At 40.9% G+C, this 16,750-nt stretch overlaps 1 protein-coding gene across 3 annotated transcripts in view; it reads left to right on the forward strand.

Moving 5' to 3' along the window:
- Positions 1 to 14,936, forward strand: part of LOC110984935 (uncharacterized) — a 40,781-nt gene extending 25,845 nt beyond the window's left edge. For all 3 annotated transcript variants that reach the window (XM_087142056.1, XM_087142054.1, XM_087142055.1), the window contains 16 exons: positions 674 to 799; positions 2,836 to 2,955; positions 3,435 to 3,563; positions 4,291 to 4,413; positions 4,800 to 4,934; positions 5,615 to 5,731; positions 6,169 to 6,282; positions 6,919 to 7,038; positions 7,557 to 7,658; positions 8,283 to 8,411; positions 8,968 to 9,108; positions 9,998 to 10,041; positions 10,659 to 10,746; positions 10,939 to 10,995; positions 11,483 to 11,664; positions 12,340 to 14,936. In XM_087142056.1, coding sequence (XP_086998182.1) covers positions 674 to 799; positions 2,836 to 2,955; positions 3,435 to 3,563; positions 4,291 to 4,413; positions 4,800 to 4,934; positions 5,615 to 5,731; positions 6,169 to 6,282; positions 6,919 to 7,038; positions 7,557 to 7,658; positions 8,283 to 8,411; positions 8,968 to 9,108; positions 9,998 to 10,041; positions 10,659 to 10,746; positions 10,939 to 10,995; positions 11,483 to 11,664; positions 12,340 to 12,345 — 1,733 coding nt within the window. In that variant the 3' untranslated portion in view covers positions 12,346 to 14,936. The remainder of the gene's footprint in view (positions 1 to 673; positions 800 to 2,835; positions 2,956 to 3,434; positions 3,564 to 4,290; positions 4,414 to 4,799; positions 4,935 to 5,614; positions 5,732 to 6,168; positions 6,283 to 6,918; positions 7,039 to 7,556; positions 7,659 to 8,282; positions 8,412 to 8,967; positions 9,109 to 9,997; positions 10,042 to 10,658; positions 10,747 to 10,938; positions 10,996 to 11,482; positions 11,665 to 12,339) is intronic.
- The last annotated feature ends 1,814 nt before the right edge of the window (positions 14,937 to 16,750 follow it).

The raw sequence follows: 16,750 nt of genomic DNA on the forward strand, positions 1-16,750 counted from the left end.
CAGGTTATATGAATCGACACAAGAGGATGACTTGAGACAAAGTTGTGCTGTAGTTGATGTGGTTTACTCTGCTGGCTCGATGTGCGGCACTCTGCTCAATTGCCAAAGCTTATAGGGAGTTTGTACATTTGCTGGACATTTCATTTTTCATCCATCATACAAGTTTCCTTGCCTTATTAGGTATCAGCTACTAGTCTTTGAATATTAATACAGCTTGCATGAATATGTTTGGTTCATTTGGATTTGAGGGTAGGGCTAGTCAAATTAATGAATAATGACTTTTCCTTATAAGCCTGGTGGACTGCCGCAATTGCCCTTCCGGTCCAGCCCTGTTTTCCTCCCCAAGGGTCTTGTGGTTAAACTAGCCATTCTTTAAGTGACTCTCATCACTTGGAAAGCGGTTCTACTCTTAAAGGTCAATCCGAGCAACTTAGGTAGCAATACAACATGTGCCATTGTAACATGGTGATATACCCATTCCGGATACGAACAGGGTTTGGACCAAGCATAGGCTAGGAGCTTCCATTGCTAGGAAAATTGCACCCTCTCTTTGTCACGCTATTTGGAAAGACCGATGAAGGCTGTTTGCAGGTTTCAATCCTTTACTGTGACGGTCTGGACTGTAATAAATACACCATGAAATGTAAATGGCACTCGTCTTTCTGAATTACAGATATTGATGAGTGTTCCATGTCCCGCACCCAAGACTGTCACCATAAGTGCGTGAACACACCCGGCAGCTATAGGTGTGAATGCTATCCCGGGCACAGCCTTCTATCAGACGGAAAAGAATGCAGTGGTAAGGCATAATCGGCTCCGCAGCCTTGGAGTAGGCCTTAGTCTTGCACTACTCTGTTGAAAAAAATTGAAAAGATGATCGATCTGACTCAAGTGTGTAGACAGAAGGAAAGATTACGAAAAAAACGAAATAAAAACAAAAAGAGGGAATGAAAATAATACTTATTTAATGGCGAACACTTCAAATTAAGCAATATGTTATATAAATTGATTTTGTTTTTGTTTTATTTTACATCTTCCACTCCCCTGGCTAGCCTGAATTACGATGAAAATTAATCAGATGAAACATCAAAACTACACTCTAACTAAACTGATTATTAAAAATAAATAAAAGGTTACTATAATAGTTATAATCTAACATTGCCAAAGTAATAAGATATTAAAATGGACAAACAATCCAAATTCCCAAACGGCTCACAAATTTCCTATCAAACGCAAAGCTTTATATATTTTGTACTTGGCGAAATACCATTTCAAAACAAAACACCAGGATAGGTAAACAAAATACTGGATGATGTTGTTTCTCAACCGGGAGGTCCTGGTATGCGGGAAACATAATGTGCGTTATGTAGGCTGCGGGAATGACACCTCAAATGTGGTAGGGGGTGGTCCTCAGTCAGGGTAAACTTGGAGAGGCCTTCAGCAAAATGCTGGCAGTGACTTCCTCTTCTAGCAAACAGAGTCTCAAGCTCGCTGTCCTGAAGAGCATCATTATTATGTGGTAAAGTTGATGTCCGGTGTTATCTGATTGAAAAGATTAAGTACATGTTAATGAGGAATACCACACTACATCTGCATATTCTAGCAATGGGCGGACATAATCTTTATACACAATCACAAGTTCTCGCTTGGCGAACCCACACTTTTTCAGGAAACGGAGCTCACACACTTTGCTGTCAGGTTTGACGGAAATCTCAGAAACGTTTTTATTTCATTGAAGGTTGTTTTGTATCCAGACACCTTGCATTTTGGCCTCATCAACATACTGGAGGGGATATTCAATGGTATGAAGAGCAGAGGGGTCAGGTGACACTTGATTGGATTTAGAAAAGGCTCACTAATTGGTCAAGATTCTCCTGAAGCTGGCTGTTACACAAATAAGAACGATTTTCTGCTATAGGATCAGGTCATCGATATACACGTATTTCCAACAATTGGAATGTGTTGTTATTAAATATATAGTACCTTTCACACAGTTCACCCTCAGTCTTTACCAAGCTTAGTTTTGCAGTCTTGCGGTGGTAAGAGAGCTCCTGTGGTACATTTACTTTAAAAAGGACTCATATGGCATGTTTGTACTCGAACTCTTTACATTGTAGGGCCTATTACATAATTTCTTCATTCAGCGATATTTGTAACTATTTCTCGATGTTTCATCTTTGATGTCTACTCTTGACATCTTAGAAACTGTCCTGTTATTCTACCTGTTGGTTGTGACAATCAGTATCTAACATTAGACCAATGCCGTGTCCAAAATGGCCTTGCAGAGCTACAAATGGGTCTATTGCCTATGCGTATTTCCAATGGAGTGAAGACCTAGACCTAGCAGATTCGGGGGCAGCCAAATGAAATAATGAAAGGAAGAACTGTCTGACCAAGTAGCACTTTTCGAAATATGGCAGACGTAATGGGAGGGCATTAGTTTGAAGTCATGGTACTTGACGTGGAGGAAACACAAAAGATTTACCCAAACCAAATTGCACCCTCCTATTGTGTCAGCCATAATGCTAAAACAATGAGACTAATTAGCTTTAGCAAAGGCAATGCAACTCTCAGTTTGTCTTTCTATTGTAATGATTGTGATGGTTCTTTGGGTCGTACGCAATTGTTGATTTTGTTTACAGAGCAGAGTGATTGGAAAGCCGTTGACGAATCGACAAATAGAATGACTGACGAATAAAAAAAAATTCCAAAGTAATTATGCAATTACCCTGTAAAGACGGATGATTTAACTAAACTGCCAACTGACGACATATACATTAACCTTTTACCAGTCAATCAAGAAATAGATTTGTATTTTCCTCGTATCATTTCAAGATGACGACGAATGCCTTAGGATGGATATCCAATGCGAGCAGATCTGCACAAATGTACACGGATCCTTCCGGTGCGACTGCGAAATGGGATACCAATCGTCTCCTCCGCATGACTGTCGAGGTAAATGGTATCATTAAAGTTTACACTGAACTAAAGAATTAAACAAACATAAGAATTGTTGGGAATTAGCCAAACCGAAACCCCAAAAGACATCCATCGTTTTATTGTACTGACCTCGTGGTAGATTGGGTTTACTTCAGATTTGATATCTAAGTGGTAAAGTGGTAAATGAATTGTACCAAAAGAATTTGACGTAACCCGTACCGATTGGCGACCGGATGAACAGCGGTACGGATGCAAAAAATGGCTTTGTCTTTAGAAGTGGTTGAAGTTGTTGTTTTCCAAATGATCATGCGCTAATTGGAAATGCTCAATGGTTACCAAGCAATTCACCACGAAAAGTTCCCGCATGTTTTTCGACAAAAGCTACCAGGTGCTTTTGCCCTAGCGAGGAGTCCCAGCGGTGTAGCGGTCTCGCGTCATGCATGCTTACGCTGAAACGTCTTTGACATTTTCTCTTCACTGTTTGCATTGATCAGACATAGACGAATGTGACGAACTTAATCCGCTCGATGACTGTGATCAGATCTGTATCAACGCCGTGGGCACATTCAACTGTTCGTGTAATGCAGGCTACGAGCTTGGAATGGATGGCAAGACATGCATCGGTAACCATATAACTGAAGTGTACTTAACTTTGTGTTTAAATAACCATAAACTTCTGGACCCATATCTTTAAAGGACATGTAGGATGGCTGGAGTGGGGCACGCGGGGCACATGCCCTCAGCGGATTCTTATGCCCCCCCCCCTTCGTGCGCCCCATTTGAAATATCCGTTGAGTTTATAGCTATGCAGTTACAGCTTATTTTCTTGTCTTGCCTCCCTTGGAAAATTGGTGTGTACCCCATATGCCCCACCGGACATTTAGCCCTAGTTACGCCACTGATAGGATATCTACTGGGGTCGAAGAGACCGGAACTACCATCACATTTAATTAGTTGCACTCTTGTGTAATATTCCGCAGTTATACGTGATCGAGTAACAAATGGTTTCATAGGCTATCCTTCAATGATATTATATCACTTACTTCATTCCACACAAAAATCTTCTGTTAAGGAGACTACTTGCATTTTATTTGGTTTTGTTTCCTTTTTGTTTTTAATTTATTTAATTTGTTTTTACACATTTGAGTAGTTTTTCTTCAACAAACGTATAGGAGGCATTTTTACCTGTCATGTAAATGACAACAGCATCACAAGATGCCATTAATGAACTTGCTGGGACATGTACAGATTGGCAGATAGGCCAACGATGAAGTCACGACTTTGTGAAATTGTTTTATTGTTTACCTCTGCCAAAATAAGAAACCCGATGCTGCTTTTTTTTCTTGGCAGATGTTGACGAGTGCGCTCCGCCCATGAACTGTGATGTGATCAAAATCTGTGAAAGCGGAAGTCAAAATATGAACTGCTCTTACGTCGACGGTCAGTTGATAGACGTCAGCGGATGCGAAGGAGGTACAACGTTCAGTGAGACTCTCGTGCCGTCCTTAATAATTGTACTGCCCTCAGTTTTGCACTGGATTTTAGTTGCGCATTTTTAGGTCCCATTTTTTTAATAAGAAATAACGTGCTTTCGCTGACTACGTGACCTGAACCACACCTGCAGTGGTCGTGGGAAAAGACTTTGGCAAGCCGTCAAAGTTGTGAAGAAATAAAAGAAAACAAACAATGCCGAGCCAGCACCAAATGTAGTATTAAATATCTGTAACATTGGCAATGTGTGACACCATTTTCACCTTGATAAACGTGAGTTTCTGGCCTCTAAAGAAGATATTTTGTCCTAAAATAAAACCCCTTTTTCACCTAAGCGGGTATGTTTTGCGTGTCCTTTGGTTGTTCAGGTGATGACTGGTGCTCGAGGCAAGATTACAATTGCACCGAATTGCAGGTCTGTCAGAGGACATCGCTGACCCTAACGTGCGCCTGCATTAATCGAGATGGACACGCCCTAACGGAGATCGATTATGACCTGAGAAGTAATATTTTACGCTGGCCTACTGTAATTAGATTTCTAGAAAGAGGTTATTCAAAGAGGGGAATACATTAATTTTTCCTCGAGATCAAGAAAATGTTCCTGTTTTATAATTGTGGCCGCTAAAACACCCATCCATACACGTCGGCACTCTTACATTTGCATATTCAAAACAGCAAGACAAACAGGGCAAGTACAAAAGGAAAACAAACGCAGCATCTGTGTGACGTGTTTCACCTGATATCCCTCTCAGATACTAGCAGGAACTGTACTGGCCAGTGATATTGGCTACAGCGGAGGTGACAACTGTTCATTGTTTGAAAGCCTTTACATATCGCAACAACTGTTTAGGGGCTTCAGTGTTTTCACCAGGAAGCGTGGCAATGTGAAAGTCGCGTGAAAATAACCGAGGAAAACGCATTCAATTAGTGATTTGAACAACTCTCTTTGAATTACCCCTTATTGCTTATTCAGGGGAGCTGTCCCCCACCCTAAAATTGACATTAAATTTCTGTACGAAACCAGTATTATCGTTTCGGGATCTATTACACCTAAAGCAATAACTTTTCATCTATAGACCAACTTACATTGAGATAACTAATAAGAATAATATAATTAGACCGGTAACACTGCTTCTTGGTTGCGTCAGTAACTCCAAGCATTTTTCTTCCCATGGATCCTAAGGCACAAGCAGTTACGACAACCCGTCGGTGATAAGACGCTGTGAGAATGTGAGCGAGTATTTTATTTGCGTCTCGGTCTCCGGCTATGACCTCGTCATCGACAACGAGTTCTGTGAGGGTGAGTTTGTTTTGAGAACTTTCTTGTTGGACATTTCACGCTCTACCGACGTTGTAAGAGAAACCGAGCGGATCAAAGTCGAAGAATAATCTCAGTCCGGGCTAACTAAAGGTGGAAACTCATTCTGCTTAAAAGAAAGACTAAAACCATCGTGAGATCAAGGGTCAAGATTCACATCCGTGTGGAACAAGATGGCTTTTTGTGTCATCGCTATACGGAAAGGGTCAAGCACAAGGCGACAAGAATTCCCCTAACGGTTCGAGTATAGACATTTGTCTATCATTTATGTCTATTAAATGTGCATCATTAAAGACACACACATTACTTGTTAGTTCGTCAATCTTTCGTCATTTTGACTATTTTGTTTTGAGGTTTTGGGAGGGCCTAAGTTCCCCCTCCCGATCCTGTGCCCATTTGTTTTGTGTTTCTCTTCTCAGAACTGAAGAAACATAACTGCACAGACATGGAAATCTGCAGGAACACTGTGGGAGGCTACGAATGTCCTTGCAAGGAGGGATACATCCTAAACAACGATACTCAGATATGCGACGGTGAGATTCCACCCGAGTGAATGAGCGTCTGTGGGTAGTTGGAGCACATGGAACTCGGTTGCTGAAGAGAGCTGACGTGTCAACCACGCGTGCATACATCATCATAAGTGCATAGCTGAATATACACGAACTCTTGGTCCTGTGTGGTGTATGGCCCATTTCTGGACAAAAGAAAAATTTCTCTGTTGTCAAAATGACCCCGAAATGACCGGGAAAGGATCAGCCCGACCGACAGTTTCAGAACAATGCACTTATTTGTGGCTGGTAACCTTTTTTGGAAAGTAATGCAATTCTGATGTGATTAGAAAAATATTTTCTCACCGCCAGTCATTCAGTACCAACGAAATTGGCCTCTGGCTACTTAAAAAAAAAACACACTTGCAGTCCACACTTATAATAAAGTTAATGAAGGCAAATAATTACGTGCTCTTTGTGATGGTAACATGACCAAAAGCCGGGCTCATTTTAAAAGCCCATGTCCAATCAAACCATGTTGCCCCTGGTGACTTCCGTTTACTGCCATTCTAGGCTTTGCCTCAAGTAGGTTGGGCATGATGTAAAAGTGCTCATGTTAGGGAAAGAAATCCCGACTTTTCCAAGATGCATTTTATGCTTCATCGAACTGTTTCTCTTTAGATATCGACGAGTGCTCGACTGACTACATGAACTGTCCGGAGGGAGAGGCCCAAGTCTGCAAGACAAGTAACGGCACCATCCTGTGCGAGTGTCACCAAGGGGAGGCTATCGTGTGTGAAGGTAAACAGGAACCAGACGATAAGGCATGACAATCGCCGTGCATCATGGGATTGAGTAAAACACAAGCCATGCATTGAATGCATAGTACTTTGGAAGTAGTGTACCACTAAAACATGGACTAGTGTCTAACTAATCACTCGAAAATAAGGTATCGTTTTCTTCACGCAAGATTTCCATCAAAATTGTTTAGAACAATCAAAATTTGGAGCTCACCAGAAAAATGAGAAAATAGAGGAACTCTCTGGCGAAGATTATAGCTTCTGCCTTGGACTGTGATCATCAATGTTAATGAGCTAGTGCTGGCCATTAAGAATGAGGGTTCATCCCGCGTTGACCAATCGAGTTCCTTTTTTCAGCCTACGTCGCTGGTGTCTTGTAGTTTGCTGTCCATGTACAATCCTGTGCAATGTTTTACACTGTACTCTGTCAAAACAGGTACCGCTGGCATATTCCGGCAGCAAATAACGTTCTAGTGATAATTGCTCATTTAACATTTTCGAATCGTGTTTTACCGACAGGCAATTGTACCGGAGGATGCACTGGCATAAAGGTGTGCTCTGAAAACGTGTGCACCTGCTTCACAGGATTCTTTCTAAACAGCGACAACAAACCGTGCAAAGGTAACCATAGAGTTGGGCATTAATTAACCTGAGCCATCAGATTGAATACAGCTACATGTGTAATAAGAACTGATCGGCAGGAATCAGTCTATATCAGGCATGTGATGTTTTTGTCATTAGTGAAGTTGGCTGAAGTGTCTGCGTTACAGATCCTTAAAACAATTACTTTAAAATAGTAAGAAGCAAACTTGGCAAATGTAAAAAGGAGAGTTTCATGAAGACATCGCTAGGCATTGGATCTAACTCTGATGGGTGCAGTAATAGACTTAATTTTTCTCAGCCTAAGATTTAAACCTCACTCTTTAGAGACCACAGCAGTTCATTCTAGTCAGAAAATATATCTCATGGCTTTCATTTTGGTTGAATTGGGCAGTACGAGACTAATGCATCTCAATCGGGCGGTGTATAGAAAAACTCTCCCTGTAGTAAAATTGCAAAAGGTGTCTTTTATATACGCGGAAGATAAATTTTTTGGCAAGGACACTATCAGATATGTGACGACAAGTACATAAAGTGGCGTATCGGCGTGCACCTGGAGGAAATTCCGAGATCAGTGCGCAATTCAGTATTAAAAAGCAACTGACGTTTCTAGAGATTGTTTCAATATGGCTGTTGTTTTTCCAGGTGGGGGATGTGGCGAAATGATTCACGATTGCACCGAGATGGAGAACTGCGTAAACACGATCGGAAGCTACAACTGCACATGCATGGACGGCTACGTCAGGGACGACATCGTGAACGGAACTTGCAAAGGTACAGGAATCAGGCAGATGAGCCCCAAAATATAGTTATTCCTTTGTTAATTATAAATACTGGTCAAATAGTTTTTGATACAAAATGCCAGTTTTTCAATTTTTGGAGCGTTTTTTGTCATTATTGAGTGGTCTTTCTGGATGTGATTGTATTGGTTTATTGTTTATCTGGTTTTGATTTCTTGCTTTGTTGGTTTGCTGAATATGTCTGATTCGGTGGTTTCGGTCTAGAACAATTTCAGATGAAATTTTTAATTATGTAAGTGCTGTATGGGGCTCAAGCTTGTTTCTCTTACGAATGTAACTTTTGATTTCTCTCCGTCATTAGTTGAGTAAAATGGTGGAAAATCTAGGACGTGCGTACTTCTGAGCCATTTTTTCCTCTCATGCTCCACAACCTACAACTCTCTAACAAGCCACACATTTCTAAATGTTTGGTCACTGGTCTGCGAAGATGTAAGAAATCGATTTTTCCACTCAGAAAATGGCGTGTTTTTATTCATTCTTATCAATGCACCAATAAACTGCTGTGATGTGTTTTTCTTTCTAAACTCTAGACGTGGATGAATGTGCAGAGAGGACAGACAAATGCAACCACCTGTGTATGAACGACGTTGGCAACTATTCCTGCTCATGTGTGGAAGGTTACTCACTGAGTGGGGACGGGTACACCTGCTTTATGCGAATGGGTCTCCATGGTGAGTGTTGTCATGGCGGCTATCAGTACGCCCACCGTTGGTTGCGCAACCGTTTGGGTGAAAGATACCAGGGCTCAACGTGATCTTGGCTTCGAGATAGGAACTGTTCGATGAACGGTTCACACGCCAGGCGAATGCCAGAGCCGAGTGAATTTGACGTCACGCCTGTGATTTCATCTGACATCACAAATCCGCGTTTTGATTCGAGCAAAACACGATATTGTACATTAAAACACTCCATTGCTCCACATTCAACCGACCTCCTCTAAATGCGCCTTAAGGTCGTCAGCAAATCCAAGAGACCTTTTGTGGCAACATTTCATTTTCCACTACTGCAATTGAATAGGTCTACGCCACCCGGCCCCTTTTTAAAAAGTATAGGAACCAAGTTTGACTGTCAAAACACAGGGCTGATCTATGTGGATGAATTTTGCCACGTACTTAGCAATGTCCCTGTGTGTGTTTATAAAACGTGCTCCTTTTTAACAACCTTCCGCTCTAAAAGAATAATCCCATTACAAGGAGGCATGCAGTAACTACTTTGAGTAAATTAATAAGTAAAAATTAACCTGTTCAGAGTGATCCAAAGGGTATTGTTAATTTCCTGAGGCGAAACCTCACCAAGAGATAAAGCAGTCAAAGATCTTTCTTAACTTCGAGCGACTAATTAATTTGATCTAAGCTCATCTAAAATGGTGCGTTTATTAGACCAAGAAATTTTAACGAAAATTTACCAGCACTTCTCCAAACTACCTCTTTACAAAATGTTTTGAAATTAACCCTTCAAGTTTAGAATCACATTCCTTGGCTTTGTTTCCCTTTGACAGGTCTTTCACCATTCTTATGTCATTTTGTTTCCTTTTCCCCTTCCCTCACTTTGCATTTTTAGAGGCCTACATGGCGTTGTCTCAGGAGGACGCACTCGATCAACCGGTACGTAAAGCTTTGTGCTATTAAGATACGCATGTATCACGTGTGTTTTCTTCTCTTTTCAGTCGTTTTTTGTCAGAAAGTTTCAATTTTGAAAGTTTAATTAACTACTAAAATTTGTAAACTTCAATATTGGTTCATCAAAGGGAAAAAGGGATAAAGCTCTCATTTCAAAACGTTTTGAAACTGTCTTATTTAGCGCGGCATGCACGTCACATTACACAGTAATGTGTTACCAGCGAGCTTCTAACGTAGAATTTTGCTTTATAAGTATTTTGTAACAGAGGTGGGTAGCCGGATCGGCTGAAGTGCGAGAAGGACTTAAAGTATCGGGACGTACGTTTCAGCTGTTGAGAAGTCGACACAAAATCGTGCGGCATTGTAACATCGCTTGTCAGTTCATTATCACGATTGGCTGATGCACAGTCACGTTGCAATCCATCACGTGCCACTCTTTTGTCATAGATTGCGCGTCCCTGCAGATGAAAAAAAATGACGCCTTTAATATCAGTTGAGTTTTTGTTTATTACTATGGACGCAGGACCGTCAGCTACTTACTCAAAGAAGATATTCAAAGTAGGAAATAGTGAATTTGTGTGGTTTTGCTCTGTATATTGAAGGTCGACATGACAATGTCGATGAACGGGGTGGCATGGTGGCTGTTCCCGCTAGGGATGATCTGCGGCTTTGTCGTCATCGCTCTCACGGGTAAGATCTTAATCAAATTTCTCTTCAATTAGCTCTCCACCGATGCTGCTGGTACCTGCCATGTATCCAAACACTTTGAAAACGTGAACACTTACTTCTGAACATTTTAACAGGATAAAATACAGTGACTGTCTTAAAAGTTCTGTTTGTCACTCAATATTACTTTTATTTCTTTTTGGTTACTGTTTAAAGCCATTGGAAGGGCAAAGTCTGCACGATTTCGACGAGGGACGGACGTACCCTTGAACGGTGAGTAGGCTTACGCCATTTGGCAAGTCAAGCAGTAAAACTGTCAGAAAGACACAAAGGCCGTGTCCAAATAGGGCTTTCCCAAGCTATGGCTGGGTGTGTCGTCTGTGCATCTCTGTGTAATTCCAATGGAATGCAGACCTTGATCTAGCTGTGGACAACAGATTAAGATGTGAATATACCACAGATAACGCCAAGCTCTAGCAAGAAAGGACATATTTTTTTCTTAGCAATAGGGGCTCCTTCAGAGGGAACTTCGTTTGGCTGGTTCACAAACGATTATGAAATGCTCGCGTCGTGGTCGCATTGCTACCAACAAAATGACCAAATTCCAACAAACACAACTCTTTTCAACCGATGGCAGGGTTTTTTTTCTGCTTCAAGCGGAAAAATAAAGTATGGTTGCATTCCCCCCCCTTTTGTTTATTTCAAGATATTCCCCAAGCCAATGTTCTGTCCGTTCTGTTTCTGTACTTGATATCTGCAGCTTTCCGCTCCCTTGGTGGACGTGTGGCAACCTCGGCGTCTGGGCTCCGTAGCCGCTTGTCCAGTCGCGGCGGGAATCGAGAGTCCAACGTGTACATGAGTGCTCCTACAGAGCAGCGGGACACCAACGATGGGGACCAGATGGGCGGCGACGCCATATACACGCCCAACACCGTAGGCCAGGTACGTGATAGGGTCACGGGGCCGGTAGAGACAGACGAAGGCGACGTGTACGAGGTTCCAACTCAGAGTTCGCAAAAAGCGGTCAGTGGCCAAGGTACACTGGAGTCGAATCCTAAACAGCCGCTGGGCCTTGTGCTTGACAACAGTACGGCGGATGATGAACCGCATTATCTCTTCGAGGAATTCGGTTCGCCGGAATCGATGCCCAGTAATGATCCAGGAACGGACCTCTATGAAAGTTACGACAATCGACCAGCAGCCGTTGACAACGAAGAGCTATATTTAGATATGCACTGATGCAGTTGGTGCTCCAATCTTATGTGCATTTGATATCATTGCAGCCTTCAAATCCAATAAGACACGATACCTGAAGCGCAAAGCACAGCATTGATATTTTATATATTGGCAGCTCACATTTTAAATGGAATACAAAACCTTTGGCATGATTTAGGTCGGTTAATATGATTTTATAACAGGCATTTTGCTTCTTCCCTTTGCACTCTCCGTTCAATACCCTCGAATTCCAGAGCAATTTTGAACTGAGATGTAGGTTTTAAGGAAGAGATTCCCAGGATAGATATTATATATTAGTTACCAAGATACCCCAATCGTTCAATAGTCATCACATATGTTTTAAACAACCATGATCTTAGGTCGGCTTTTGATCCATTGCAGATGTGATTTGGCGGGCTGTGGCTTCGATGTGCGACGGTACGGTTTCGTCTTTCAATAACACTGGAGTTGGTACGTAGCTTAGTTCTACAAGCCCGCACTTTTTCAACTAATGTTACAACCAGATGCAATGTAAGGCGCACATGCTTTCGCACGTTAGATGATATCTATGGCAGTAAGACCGCTTGTCTGTTCATTATGTTTGCTAGTTTCTCTTCTAAACTAGTGACACTTACAATGTAGTACACAGATAATTTATGTAGTTACACAGGCAATTTACGTACGAAAAAAAACCGCAGTCTATGAAACGATGTGCTCTTTTAATGTTTATAACGAGGCATGCGATTTAACAAAACACCTAATAACGTTTGTGTTGTCTTTATGTGTCTTACGTAATATTGTGAAATGACAATTAATTGGTTCTTTTGTCCCGATGAGACACATGGATGTACAATCCTATTCACGTATGTGCATTTTGACTGAGAATTAGACATTCTGCATTTGCAATTTTATACAGATTTATCATAATACTCATAATGACGTTCTTGTAATGGTACTGCATGTGCATTGTACTTTTGGTGTGCTGTTATTTGGGATTTTGATGTAGGTTTAGAAAATATTTTACCAGTTAACGCAAATACCAAACAAATTACGAAAACATGATAACTAAGGACATAAAATGAAGTTAACACAGAATTTGGAGAGATGTTCTTTCTGGTTTAACGAATGAAATGGGCACGAGGCCATCTTTTGAAAACATTATAATACGGTTGGACAATTCTTGAAACAAAACCGCAACGTAAAAGTAAACATTTCAAATAATCCATTCTTTTTCTGCGTCACACCTGTTTTGTTTATTTTTGTTTATTTGATAGCCCCAACGTAGAATATTAAATGTTGGTTAATCCTTGAAACCCGAAAAAACGGGCCTCTTTAAGGTGACTGGATGGTCGAATGTACATGATGGAATCCAAGGGACCTGAAACAGCTTCAAATAATCATATTCCCTCTAATCCTCTTCGAAAACAAACTCCAGGATCAAGTGGTCAAAATGCCAATCTAACTCACTGGCCTTGAGACATGTCAGAATTGGAGGCTGTAGAGAATTGGTCTCTCCATGAATAGGCCTAATTGGCCAGGCGCGCAAGCTGCAAGGCACCGGAGAAAGCTTAATACATAGAAGCCTCGTCACCGAAGTGAGCATAGTGCTTCTAAATTGTGCACTTGCTGCAGCTGGACTGCTAATCTAATTTTGCTTGACCCTCTTCCTAGTTAAAGCCTGAGTCAGATTTCGGATCATTCTGATTCTGCGCGACAGAAGTCTGCATTCAAAACTAAAAAACAAAAAAAAAAGGAATATATTTGACTTTTGGTAGCAAGGTTCATCTCCCTTGTGATTCCATTGCAGTGGAGGAAATTTATAATACATATTTAAATCCATTGGTTTTACACCTTGTCAGATATTACATATGATATGCGGATAGGTCGTGGCGGATCCAGCTAGGGTGAGCTCTACCTGCCCCCAGGGACATGTTCCAATTTATTTATCGATGTTCCTACATTTATTATTAATACGACGAAACCGTTTCATATCTTATTTCTTTTCGAGAAATTCTTCTATGTTGAAAAAGTGGACAACTTTTCCTCAGAGCAAAATCCTCACTATGGTTCCACACCTCGTAGGACAATTAAAAGAAAAGACATAGGCAATTCACTGCAGGTAGGGCTTGTGTCGTCCCAGTACTCAGGTGTCTCGTCACTGTGGCATGACACTAAGACGGCACGGCAAGAGAAACAAACAACGTAACATAGCGACTTCACCAAATTTCTTTCGACGATAGTTGGCTACATAGTTGCAGGCTTATACGGAGGAAAGGTTATTGCATATTGAAAAAGTATACATGTACTTATACCTTAAAGTTGATTATGTTTTGTATATACCAAATTAACAAAGATGCGTGTAGTTTGTAGTAAGCTCTGTCTGTGTGCAGGAACAAAATCTTTAAATGTGGATAATACACGTGTTTTAGTTTTACGTCTGTATGAAATCCAAACACATGAGCACATTTTTGACTATAGTGGAATTCGACCACCAGAATTAGAAGCCATTACTGCGGTGGCACAACGCTCGAGGTCAGGTGGTACGTGCGCGTTACTTGCCTCTTCGACCAATAGGGTGTCATGATTTGCCAAATACACGCGCGCGTCAAGCTGAAGAATGTGCGTGTGAGTGCGGTGCCACCGCAGTTATGGCGTCTAATCGGATTAGTCTATAGGGTATCAGAAGCACCATTTCTGCTTGTTTTGTTTCAAATAGTCGACTTTTGGAAAAGCGTTTGAAACAGGGCATTCAAGTTTAAAACCGATATTCACCACATTTAATTGATTATGAAGATGGTGGTAATGATTACAATTGCTGAACTTTAAAAAAATTGAAAAAAGGAGTTTATGTCCTTAACTTTAATGACTCTCTCCACGTGGATTTCGGCAAGCAAATATTGGTATAATTTAAGAATGGTATAGGATCAGGATTGAATGGTTTGAAAGACGGCGCAAAACACATGTATTAACTATTAAACTATGCAGCTCAGAACAAAAAATGTTTTATTGAGTGTACTTTTTACAGTGATATCCTTTGCCTTTTTTATACCGGCTATCACCTAGCACGCATTAGTCCTCATAGGAACAAATGTTATTTACATTAAAAAGTATATGTAACGCGAATTTTTTTTCTGACGTCCTATGAAATGCACCTTTTGTGTTTCTGTTCGCCATAATTTAATTTGAAGACTATTTCCAAAAGGTATTTTGGTCCCTCTTTAGTTTTAAAGTGCAAGGAAATGTCTACGTGATGCCATTCTGGGGGGAGGTCAAGCGTTTTATTACGTCATGCATGAAAAATATACTTTACAAAATCAGTAATTGAGTATATGAAAATATAGGTCAATCAGCAACCCGTATCAGAAATGTTTTCAAAGAGCAAATTGTTTGCTATAAATTAAAATATTACAATTTCAAACTGGAGGCTTCTCGGGATGACTTCTCAGTAAACTTACAGTACCTTTATACCAGCAAGGTATCTGAGTATGGTTCCTGTACACTATTTGAAAACAACACAAAGCAGGCCTGGGCTATGGAAGATGTCCTTCAAGTTGCAGCAAGTGCAAAAGCAGTGCATCGCGAATAAGCGAGAAACATTTGTGAGTTTGAAGACAGAACTAGGCCAACTTTGTGCGTGCAGAGTCAAGAGAGCTTGCAAATCTCACACCCTTGAAATTGTTTGGCCCTGCGGGCCGTAAGGGCTGTTTGCTCTCTGCAGGTTGGACCACGAAACTTCAGAACAAGGAACTCAAAATCACACCAAAAGTAGACACTGAAAATGGCAATAAGACACGTGAGGAAAGATTCAAGACACCCACAAGTACACGAAGGGCCTACTTGGTGTTGACGGCTGTGTCCGAACTGCGAGTTATTACCCGAAATTATTCAGAATTAGGTGCAGGTAACAGACGAGCAGTTCGATGAAAGCGCCCTCTTTAGATTCTCTTTAGTGACCCGACTATTGAACCGGTTATTCGAAAGGCAGCCTTTGTAATTACACGTCTTTGAGCTTTCTCCTGGTTTTGTACCGAATGGAGTGATACTCAGTAACTTATTGGGAAGAAAAAAAATGAACAACACTTAATACAAATGTAAATATGGCATCATAATTTTACCCGCAGAAATTGGGAACAATGGGGATTATTTCACTGAAACCTTTGTAAAGAGGGCATTACCAATACAACGCACGAGACATAATTTAGTAATTATACACAATGCACTGTGCATAACTTTCTGTGACCATTCCTGAGTTAGAGACCCAGCCATGGCGTTTCCAGCCGGGGTCGCTTAGATATATTACAGTTTTATTTTACGTTTATTTGTCTGTTTGTTGTTTGTTTTTTGTTTATTATTAATTTGGGGGAATTGGAAGCTCCACCACTTCGAGAAACTATTGTAAATGTACCAGGCACTACCAATTTCCTGGAGGAGATATACGGACTGTTTTAGATGAAAAAAAAAAAATTACGATCATTTTAGAAAAAATAAAGAAACAAAGAAGAGGTATATAGCGTAAATTCGTGTAGCAGTAAGGAAGAAAACATGGTTACGAAATGTGCCACTAAAGGTTCCACCTGAGCAAGACAAAAGCCTGCAATTTATGTGAGTCTGTGACAAGGTTCCTAGGCAGAATATTGGCCGTCTGACATTCGGAATTAAAATTCCGTATAACACTTTAACCTCAAAGGCCATGTCTTTGCTTTCTCCCCTTTGATTCCTAATTCCACCCAGTCTTTTGACATGCACATCTAGTCATCACAGTTGAAACGGAGCATTGAATTGATGTTATTTTAGCAGGCTGAACATTACGAGA

Source organism: Acanthaster planci, linkage group LG10, assembly GCF_054643075.1.
Source record: "Acanthaster planci isolate LZ-2023a linkage group LG10, COTS_SCS, whole genome shotgun sequence".
Classification (NCBI taxonomy): domain Eukaryota; kingdom Metazoa; phylum Echinodermata; class Asteroidea; order Valvatida; family Acanthasteridae; genus Acanthaster; species Acanthaster planci.